This window comes from Crocodylus porosus, unplaced genomic scaffold (assembly GCF_001723895.1).
Source record: "Crocodylus porosus isolate Cpor-Errol unplaced genomic scaffold, CroPor_comp1, whole genome shotgun sequence".
NCBI lineage: Eukaryota > Metazoa > Chordata > Crocodylia > Crocodylidae > Crocodylus > Crocodylus porosus.
Window position 1 is genome coordinate 18989717 of NW_017728910.1, and position 11747 is coordinate 19001463.

The 11747-nt window shown below is 44.2% G+C and overlaps 1 protein-coding gene across 6 annotated transcripts in view; it reads left to right on the forward strand.

The window, feature by feature from the left end:
* The window catches only part of LOC109308453 (calcium-activated potassium channel subunit beta-2), a 183113-nt gene extending 174890 nt beyond the window's left edge, over window positions 1-8223 (forward strand). For all 6 annotated transcript variants that reach the window (XM_019532753.1, XM_019532755.1, XM_019532756.1 and 3 more), the window contains one exon: window positions 6048-8223. In XM_019532753.1, the coding sequence (XP_019388298.1) occupies window positions 6048-6332 (285 nt within the window). In that variant the 3' untranslated portion in view covers window positions 6333-8223. The remainder of the gene's footprint in view (window positions 1-6047) is intronic.
* The last annotated feature ends 3524 nt before the right edge of the window (window positions 8224-11747 follow it).

Here is an 11747-nt window from a genome sequence, read left to right on the forward strand (position 1 = left end):
GCTAGGGTCTGGAACCAGCTTCCAAGAGAAGTGGTGCAGGCTCCTACCCTGGGGGTGTTTAAGAGGAGGTTAGATGCACATCTTGCTGCGGTCGTTTGACCCCAGTACTCTTTCCTGCCACGGCAGGGGGTCGGACTAGATGATCTGCTCAGGTCCCTTCCGACCCTAGAAACTATGAGAGGCAGGCAAGGATAACTGATGGGAATTCCCTGCTGCTAGCCCTGACACGCTGCCAGATCCACTAACAGGTTGGGGAGTGGCCCTGTGCACCAAGCAGGGGAAGCACAGAGGAGTGACTGTTTGCTCCACCTGGGTGCGAGGTGCCACTTCCTCTCCACCTCCTCGTGTACTGGAGATCCACCTCCCGTACTCTCCCCCCTTAAAAATGCCTAGCTGTCTCACTGACCCCAACCCTTGCTGACAGCACAGCGGAAGGCGCTGTGCTTGCGTTCCAGCAGGTCGGCGCAAGCGACCTTCGAAAGGTCAGCAGAAACCGTCCTAACCTTTCCATCCCAGTGAATATCACATGCACGCGCACACACGCACGTGGACGTACAGAGCAGCATCTGCCGCTGCTCTCCCCTCTCTCTCTCTCTCTCTGACTCCAATTGAGGAAAACAGGCTTTGATTTTAAATAACGATTAATCCATAAGACCTGCTATCTGAAATAGCTGCCTTCCGGAAAGGTTAGGAATGGAATAGCTGCAATTTATATTGAGATATATAACGCGCTCCTGTCAGCGTCTGATCAGAATCAACAGGAAGCAAATGGGTGTCGATTGGAGCTATTTTAATCCCCCCAGAAAAGCACAGAGCTTCTTTTTTTTCATGCCTTTTTGTGGCTCTCCCATGCGTATTTTATCTTTAGCCTTTTAAGACTATTGCCCAACCCCATGTCAGTACTACAACCAAAGCAGCTTAAATGCCTTAGCTGCTGCACTGCCTTTCCTCAGCTGTCGACTGCCAGCAGCCTCTAGGGAGAGTAAATAGGATCAACAGCCTCTTGTATTCAAATGATTGAGGGATTTGGTTATGCCGTGGAGCAGCAATATTTAAAGTCGTTGCAAGAGCCTGATTTGGGGCTCATGTTCCACGACGTCAATTGTTTTTATTCCAAGGTGGTTACCAATTTATACTTATAAATACCATACGGATCAGGCCCTGTCTCTCAGTCACCCCTGTTATATGCTGTAACGTTATATAGAAACGCTAATGAGAGCTGGTGGATACCCTCCAAAAGTTCAGTTACCTCCACATACTGGAGAGGGAAGCATTAATAGGACAGTTGAGCCACCAGTACAGGATGCCGCTCTCTTCTGAGTTGAGCCACATCTAGGGGCAGTATTTTCTCAATTTCCCTGGCATGTTTGAAAATGTATAGCATGGGCGGCTATACATTTTAGCAGGCATACCACAGATTAGCTCCCTCCCGATGAGCGCGGCTCGAATCCCCTCCCCCTGCCCGAACGGGTGCTGGTCTTTCTGCTCCCTGCCCTGTGTTCCCTTTCAATCCGAACATTTGGACTGGAAACCTGCAGGTTTTCTCCATAGACACCCAGTGCGCACATTTTGCAGCCAAGTTGCCAAGATCACAAGAACTGCTTTTTGTAATGCTCTGTCAAGATGCCCGGCCTCTGACGCGCTCCGTAAGTCAGATGCACAGCCATTCAAAATAAAGAAGTAGGAACGGTCAACCCTAATATATTTTTCTAAATTTGAAAAAAAGACAGTTTAGATTTATTTTGGGGCCACTTCATATTATGCTTGAGCGACTAGCATAGGTGTCTCCGGCCATACCTGCATGATAAACTCATAACCCAGAAGGATGCCATGAGTCTGTCACTGCAACAGTTTAAAACTTAACCCACACAGATGCTTTAGGAAGTTGGCATTTGACTGGCGATTATAAACCACCCAGGGACTCTGAGATAATGGGCACTGGTAACTATCTGGCTGCCAGGAGTTTAGGATTGTTGACTGGAGCAGGCAGACGAGGTTCTTTGGGTAGATGTGATATCTTTTATTAGGCCAGCTAAACAGATGGAAAAAATGTCCTTTGCAAGCTTTCAGGCACAAACACCCTTCTCCAGAAGTTTAAAATAACTGCCACTGCACGCCACTTAGCACCTGGATAACAGACCCAAATGACTCATCTGTTGTGTAAAGAGCCCTAGCATAGGTCAAGGTTTTCTTAGTAAGAGCAGCCTGAGCTGATTGGTAGCATATCTCACTGCCTTACAGGATGGTATTTGAATCGTCTTGCCACTGGCAGTTTAGTCCACATTGGTAGTACTCAAAAGTTTTGGTCCCACGGGCCACATGATTAGCACAGGGCTGATCGCTGGGCTAGATTGGGTCCCATGCATCAGGATCAGGCCCCACCTGGACTCAGCTTGCCCCATGTATCAGGATCAAGCTCTGTGCTACCCCCATGTGCAAGGATTGGGCCCCAGATAACTGAGATCTTACCCTGAGTCCTTCATCACCCCCACCCAGTCTCAAGTGCCACAGTCAGGCCCTGCACTGCCCCCACCCAGCCCCAGGTGCTGGGATCAGGCCCCACACTGCCCTGTGTACTCGATCCAGTATGCAGCCCATGCTAACCAGGCCACAACTCTGGAAATTTGGCAGCAGATGAGTGATCTCACCATTCCCCTGCAGCCAAATTTTCAGATCCTTGGGAAGGCCCATGGGCTGGATGACACGGCTCCGGGGCTGGAATTGGCCCACCTGCCAGGGGTTGAGCATCCCTTGTCTAGGTTCGGAGATCTGGTGACCCTGGTACCAACAGACTTAATAGACTTGGCACACAAAGTCTGACTGTTGCACTACAGACTGGAACAGCTAATCATTTAGGCATTATTTAACGGTTCAATCCATAACAGAGGTAATATATTTTCTTTAAAAAGAAGGGGAATCTTTTCTATTTACTTAGCAACAATCAAACGCAACTCAACCCAGCCCCTCTCCTCCCTTTCCATAACCAGAATCCAGCCTAGCAACTTCAGTTCATTCATTCCCGGGCAGCTCATTTACCCTGTATTCATCCAGGAGAGCTGGGAAAGCTGCAGCTGAGCCCTAACTGAGAACAAAGAATTGGCCTTTGACTGAAGTGACTGTTAACCTTTAAGGGGATACATAGGTACCATACGGTCTGGCTCCATTTCTAGGCAGGAGGAGGATGTTTTAGCACAATATTGGAAGTGTGCGAACACCCAATATCGAGAAATATTTTTGCGGGTGGTCCAAAGGACTCATGGCATTATCAAAAACCATGAGACAGGTATAAAAATCACAATTTGCTTTGAAAAGCAATGAAGTCAGGGCTCTTTGGTCTTTACCTCCTGTGTTTTGAGCTTTTACACTGTATTCCGACCGAACTGGCCATCTTTTCTCTGCATCCATGACATCTACTTCTCAAAATGAATGCAGATATCTTACCCAGTCCCAGGAGTCCAGCAGCTGAGACTTGAAGGGGAAAAATGTGCAGGGCTTGCAACAAAATTAGAAACACTGGGATGTGATTGCCACTTAAAACACTGGAATATAATTCAGAAAAAAGAAAATTGAGGATGAACCTTATGGAAAAGCTTCCTTAAAGTGCAATCTATTAGATCAGAATTCTGCTAGGATCTGTTAGCAACTGGAAGAAGCCTCATGGCTTTGAACATGTACAACACGGCTGGACAAAGTGCTAGAGAATATACTTGAGGGAACAATCCTGCACCGGTAGGAAGATGGCTGAGATATGACCTCCTTGGTATTTTCCATCTGTAATTTCTATAGCTCTATGAAATATTCATAATGGAAATGCTGACATGCTGTACCCTTAGTGCTCCAGTCTGTGAATGCCATCCAATCTCTCTGCTGCACATGAAATCATAATCTTAGCTAATAAATGCCTCAATGAATCGATCAAATCTTGTTATGAGGTTTATCTTTTGATCATTATTAGGGCTACAATTTTGCAGCAGTGTGCTATGAAAAGGCACAGCCAGGCCATGGAAAGGAACAGAAGAAGTTTATAAAATATATACATTAAAAAATATGAAGAGTCACGGGTCACCTTATTTTAATCAAAACATTGTCATCTTTTGTAAAACTCATTTGCCATCAATAAATTACCTAAAACTACAACTTCTCTCCCAGTGCAGGTTCAGCTGTGCAGCAATGTAACAGTGAGAGCAGAGCAATGAGGGGTACTATGATTTATGATTGCCTTCAGATTTTGGCCAACCACTGAGTCTACAGGATGTAATCCAGCACATTTTCCTCCGGATCCCTATCAGTGCTTGCATAGAGGGCTTAGATTCCCACCTGGCAATGTAATGCCTGCTCATTCCTTTCTAATGTCCCCGCTGTGCCTAAGTATCTGAAATGGGGAAGAAGAGCAGAAGAGCCCTAATAATAATCAAAAGATTAACTTCTGCAAGGGTAGTAGATTCCCAGCTATACTGAGACACCCAAGAGAATCCTTACACAGTACAGTCCAACCATACAAAGGCACATAAAATGTAAGCATCTGCATGCTAAATCTTGTTAAATCATTCCACGTGCCCTCTGAGTGTCTCAAAGTTATGCCACTTCAGGTGAGGGTTATGCTACTTAGCTTGCATGAAGGTAACTTCAGTCTGCTCCCCGGAGATAAACAGTGGTGATGCATAGGGGTGCACATGTACCCCCTGAGAGCACTGGGGCACCCCCTGACCAGCCACGCTTGCCGCTTAGGCGACAGGCAGGGGACGCAGGCAGGAGCACCGGTAACCCCCCGCAAGTGCTGGCCAGGGAGCTGAAGTGCCACAGGGGCCTCCGACTCCCCCCAGTCACTGACTGGTCATTGGGGGGGGCACATGCCCCCCCTGACTAAGGCGGCACCAGTTGCCCATGGAGATAAAACAAGCAATTTGCAGTCCTTCAGAATTGAGGATACGCTGTTCCCAGCCCCCAACCGCTTTTGTCTCTGGAGCAAAGACAGAACGCAGGTATCCTGGCCCCTAGGCCTGCCCTTGTTCACCAGCCCTCCAGTGGCAAGTCAGAGCTGTGCAGGCAAGAAATGGTATTAATCCTTAATATGCAACTGCTCACAGCTTGTTCAAACTTTAACACCCCTTATCATTGCCCAGATTTAGTATGATCTAAGTGCAATGTGTAGCTTCACCCTATTTGAGGTTTTGTCCATGACATGGCTATGCTACCTACCATCGAGCCAGCCAGCTCCCAGCACACAGGAACAAACGTAGTCTGGGAGTTTCAGAATTTAAGCAGATTAGGTACCCAACTTCTGTTAAGAAAACCTGGTCTGTGGAGGACAGCAAAAACTGAGTTAAGCAACAACACAGGAAAGCAATCTAGTTCAGTGATCTTTAACAGACAGCTGAACCGATTCTACAGAAAATCTTGGGGATTCTTCAAAGTAGGCCCTGAAATCAAATGGCAACTTGTTGTAGGCAGCTGCTCCAAAGACAGAACAGCTAGCCTTGTGCTTAAAGGAGAGGACTGGGAATCGAAAAATCGGTTTTCTAATCCCAGACTACTTGTGCGGCCTTAGGCCAGTCATTCAAAGGCAAGGTTATAAAAGGAATATAAATAAGAGGAGGAAAATTGGAGGCAGAATCATCCAGCCAGAATTATTAGCTCCATTATTTACAAGGAAAGTCTGACTGCTGGTTTGCCTATACAGTGGGGCAGTTCGCTATCTAAATACTCGAATATTCACCCACATTTCACTGCAGGTTCAAAACTGAGGTACTCTGTCTCTTCGTTTCGGTTTCTCCATGTGTAAAACGACAATAATATAATACACTTACTAACCTCAAAAGATTTCCGGATTAATCAATTCATGTCTATCCTGCACTTTGAGGTCCTCAGATGGAAGGTGCTATAGAGTACTGAGCATGATTTTAATTGGGACTGCGACTGTTATATTAGTCTAACCATTTGCCTCATTGCATTGTAAAGGCACAAGCAGCAAGAAATTGCCTGAAATAGTGAAGGAAAGATGATATGTGGCTGGAGAGATACAGTTTTTCCTTTTCCTTTCATTCCAGTGCTCCTACATACCTAAGTGTGGCAAGAATTATGAAGAGTCCATGTCACTCGTGAACGTTGTAATGGAAAACTTCAGGAAGTACCAACGCTTCTCGTGTTTTTACGACCCAGAAGGCATTCAAAAGAACGTGATATTAACCAAACTTTACAGTTCCAATGTGCTGTTCCACTCACTTTTCTGGCCTACATGCATGATGATTGGCGGGATTGCTATCGTTGCCATGGTAAAGCTGACTCAATATCTTTCTCTCCTCTGTGAAAGAATCCAAAGGATCAATAGATAAAAGCAAAAACTTCTCTGAGATTTATTTACAGCTAAAATACTGTTTTTTCATTCTTCACCAAAGAACCTTAAGTTTGTAATGTGCAAGTCTGTTATAAGTTCCTTAATATATTCTTATAAGTAGAGCAATAATGCAAAAGCTGTTCTATATGCAAACATGATGTTACTATTATGCAGACAAGAGAAAAAAAAATTACCATTTGTGTTGATGGTCTATATGATTTGGTTTTATGCTGGAGCTAGTATTTTTCTTTTCTACAGCCAAAATAGGGCTCGGTGTCACCATTTGCCAAGTTTTATGAACACGTCAGCATTTCAGTGTAAACTCATTCTGGGGAAAAATTCACCTTTCTAGGCCAGGTAGCAAAAGGCCTATGCATCGGATAAGTACCATTTATACCTTACGACATGCAGCGGACGGATCCTTTGTTTGGGGGGCGTATAAAGGTATAGAATTGACTGAAGGAGGAGGGTTTAGGGTAAGTGTATTTGGAGGAAAGACTAGAGTATTAACACCATAATAATGGGACTTAATGGTGTGTTGTGCTAGCTTTCCCCTTTGGAGAAGTAAATCTGTCCCTCCTGTGTTTTAGATCTTTTGCAAAATCAAAATGGATAGTCTTTTTTTGGTTGGTTGGTTTGCAATATGTTTTCCTCATGCCTTAGCATCGTCTACAGAAGCTACAGCCAAAAAAAAATCAAATTCAACCAATTTCATTTTTTACACCAAGCTGAGCCCTATTGGTGCAGATGGGACCAGAACACCTTATGTAAAGGTTTATTACGCATTTGTCTTGCATTTGCTACCATATCACTGTAAAGGGGGGGAAAAAACAAAACACAATCAGCTATTTTTTCATTTTTTACTTCCAACTATTTTAGATTTTTTTACTTGATATATATATAAATATATATCTATATATATATATAAAAGACAAAAGCTATATACTATATAGTTGTGTATTGTAACTTAATTCTGTTACTTTTCGTTCTGTTGTTTGTTTTTACTGACTGGAAAGTGAGCAGTACAACTCCTGTATTCATCAAAAGCCTGGCTACAATCGTAATATTGGAGAGCTGGAACATAGGATGTTATCCCACGTTCATGATGTTGTTTTGGTCAAAGGTCTCTATTGCTGTGACACTTGGTTTGAAAAGTATCTTGTCCACTTCACTAGATAGACTAATTGAATTGTTAGGTGATGATCATAACGCTTCTGGAAATCTTGTCTGATCTCTACTCAAAATGCAGTGGCGGCTGAAGTGACTGTCATTTTAAGAGGTCCCACTGTAGTGCGAGTTATTCAAGACATTGAAATTCAGACAAATATGTTGTCCTATCTGTCATGTGTTTACCATGGGGACGTCGCGGGTGTAATTCTGCACGCACAGTGTCAGTGTCCTCTGCATAACTGATTTCCATTTCCCTAGTCACAAATTTCTCTCTTGTGTTATACTTTCAAGACGGTTTCAAAGCCTCCTACTTTGCACTTAACCTGAAGGACAAATTTGACGCTATCTCTGTGATCAACCCATGGACTTCACAGCAGGGTATTTGTTGAAAAAACTAATTGCAGGTCTACGCCAAACAAAAAAAAGTCTCCTTCCCCACCCACCAAAAAGAACAAAATTAAGTCTTCTGTCCAGATCATTCATATATAAGTATCTTTTCCCATGATATCATTTTAAAGTATTAAAAAAAATTGCAAATCATACCAATATAATCTGAGCTGGCAACTGAATCCGCAGCCGAGGAATTAACCTGCAATCTTGTATTCCATAGTATGACTTTTGTTAGGCAAATAGACTTCTGGGGGCTGGGGAGGGGCTGCAATCAGGGCTCCAGAAATGTGTAATAAAAACGATTCAATTAAATCTTCCAGATTTCAATACCTTTTGCATTCAGAACTGACTTGCTTCAGCAAATTTTGCTTTGTAGCTTCTTTTTTTTCCTTTTTTTTTTTTTGGTCAGAAAGCCAAGTTTGCCAACCATCTGTAATCTAACAGAAAGTCTGTAAAAAGTCTCTTTGTAAATTCAGTGTATTTAGCTGTCTGAGAGTTTTGTACAGTCCTTCATCATTTGTATCCGAGTAAGTTCCCCATTAATTAGGCTGGCAATAACAGAGTCCCTCACGAGCTTCAAGAAGATTCTGCTTAAATTTAAAAGAGCTTGCCACCCCCGCAATTTTCTATATGCATAGAAAACGTGATTGATGTCTCATTCTCTCTTGCTAGAAAATTTCCCTCTAAGATGGGTAGAGATTGCAGTCTGTTGCCAAGGGGAATATGCAGAGATGTAACTGGACATTTGAGCGTCCGGGGTGACGGTGGTGCACACAGCATCGGCGATGTGCTGGCAGCGCCTGGGCTGGCAGCACATCTGCTGCTCTTTCTGGGTCACCACCAGGGCTGGTGCTTGGCACGGGTGCCCCATTTGCCCCCCTTCATTACAGTACCGGTAATCCAAAATGATCTTAAGGATCCTATGGAAAAACAGGCAGAGGAATGCTTATGTCTGTGCATTATCTCGCTTTTATTGTAGACACCCCAAGAGAGGGCAAGGAGAAGCATGTACTCCTGAAGTGGAGAGCTGCAAAAGTAGCCAGAGAGAGCTCCATTGCATCTGAGCAAAAGGAGCATTGGCATTGCTACAGGCAAGAGCAGGCAGGACCCAACAATACCCAACAGTTGAGGAACAGATTCAGACCATGCTGAGACAGCTTGTTCGGTCCAAACTGGAAGGAAGGGCCATATTAGGGAGATGGTTGGTCAAGAAAAGAGCCCAAGATTGGGAGCCAAGAAGACTAGGTTCTCCTTACAGCTCTGCTAAAGATATCCCAGGCAAGTCCCTTTTCCATTTTGCTACAGTTTCCTTAGATAAGGTACACCACTTGCTGTCCCTAGTGTACAGAGAAGTGCTTGCATACTTATACGAATGCGCAGAAGACTATACAGTATAATTGTGAACGGTTATTATTATGCAAGCATAATATGACAGGGTTTGCAAACCATGAAGGAAACTAGGCCAAGGCCCTGACTGCATATAAAGGAAAGGCATCATGACACATTTTAAAATGGAGCATGGCCGGGCAGACTCATGTGGCGTATTCATCCATCTGAAGGTTGATGCTTTCCTCCTAAGTAAAAAGGGGTGATCTGTAATGAGCCGTTTAAGCAGTCCTCTGTGTCACTGAATACCTTCAGTGGGGCTCTGTATACCATAGGAAGACTCCACCTGTTTAGATTTCAATCGTCACAAATAAAAAAAAAAAAAATTATGGAAGACCTTATCTACCAAAGAGCTGTAATAACAGAGATGGTTCGTCAAGAAACACCTGACACTAATGTTGGCCATGTACGTGCTGATTTACATGGCCAGTGATCAAATAGCTCCTCAGTTGCGCACGTGACATTTTAGGGGCTGTGTTTGTGCATTTTCTTTCGAGTGACAGGAAAGCTGATTATGCTTGACATTTGCACATCAAACGCTGTTTTCGACATGTTGTGCCATAAACATTTTACCAGCGCTCCTGTGGGTGAAACATCTCAACTCTGTTGCAGTCTATAATCATTTTTGTTGACATTAGCGGAGAGATCTGTGGGATAGCAAAATACCTGGAGTAATTGGATGAAGGGTAGTAAAACAATAATTTAAAGGGAATACTCAGCCTGATCACTGGTACAGTTAACCCCCTACTGTAGTGTTAGCATTTCAGATACAGTGTAGACAGCTCCTGCTGTCCCAGGGAGGAGACGGATTTTAAATGGGATGGTTGCCTAAGCAAAAGCTCAGAAATATTCAATTCTTTCTCTACCACCACTTCTATACCTCATATTCTTCTCTCATTCCTTTCACACGAGGAGGGAGAGGAATCTCTGTGGGCAGATCGGATCAGCTGGGGAGAAACATCCCCAGTGACCTTCTATGTCGCTTCATCGTAACGATCGAGCTAAGGATATGCTTCATGCAGAGCTAGGACTCTGAGCTTCTCTCCCAGGTCCTTCCCTGACTCAGACAAATCACTTCACCTCTCTGTGTGTGGGGACAGGGCTGGGGTGAACACTGAATGCTCATAAAGCTCTTTGACCTTGAACCGAAGAGTGCACTATGAAGACACAAAGAACAGATTTACAAGAATATTGAGGTGCCCAAAGACACAGGTTGACATCTAGACAGAGGTTTAGCACACAAAGCCAGTCTATATCCATAAGAAAAGAGACATTTGGCGCATGTAGACTTGTTTAAAAATGACAGAACTCAGTCTAAGATTTGTCCCCTGCCATCACCAAAGGATTCACAAATCGCCTGGGTGAGTTAGGAACCTAACTCCCACTGGCTTTCGATGTTCTTTATTAAGTTATTTATTTCTATGCTTGAACCTGAGCCCAGCTTCAGTAATTCTCCAGAACACCTTAACTTCCCCTTGGCCTGCTATAGCATTACTGGTCGCTACAGTAGATAACTGGAGTATAAAGTGACCTGGCACTCCCTTACGTGCTGCTGGCTACCAAAATAGGCATGCTAGTTCTATGGATCACCCAGACACAGACGGCACATCCTCATTTCTTTGTTTGTTGGATGCATATGCCCTGAAGTAAAGAGTGCAGCAATCAAGCTCTTGAAAGTAAGGCGCATCTGCAAACAGCTTACATACAGTGGGGACTAAAAACGTTCCTGCCCTGCTGAAAAAAATGTGAGTGCCATCCTCCACGTATCTAGTGGTATGGAGCAGTTCCCAGACCTGGAAACACTAATGGTTAGCAAAGCTCTTAGAAGTAACGAAAAGCCAGCATTACTTTTTGGTATGCGGTCTGGAGACCAAACACCTACAGTCAAATGTGCAAAAGGACTAACACCCTCCCAACCCTTGCAATGAACAAGAGGAAACACACTCATGACACTGCAGACTCGGTACTGCAAATTGTTATACTGAAAATGAAAGGCTTGCTAACAAAGGTCAAATACAGACATTACACTTTTATAAGGGCTTCTATACACGTGCAGGGAGGCTGCTCTGACACGCTCTAATTACGCTACGTCTAATTACCACGCTCCCGCAGACTCCAGCATCATGCGTATCAGTGTCCCTGTGCTGAAAAATAGCAGCGGGGTGCTTTTCAAAGTGCCCCGCCACCATTTTTCAGCATGGGGGCACTGATACATGTAACACTCCAAGTGCTTTTAATTAGCATGGCTGCACCAATTAAAGCCCTCCCCCTCCCCGCCTCCCGGAGCATGTCTATAAACGCCCTAAGTGATCGAAAACTAGTCTATACCTGTAACAGAGGTTTAGCACACAAAGCCAGTCTATATCCATAAGAAAAGAGACATCTGGTGCATGTAGACTTGTTTAAAAATGACAGAACCCAGTCTAAGATTTGTCCCCTGCCATCACCAAAGGGCAAATGTGTGTTC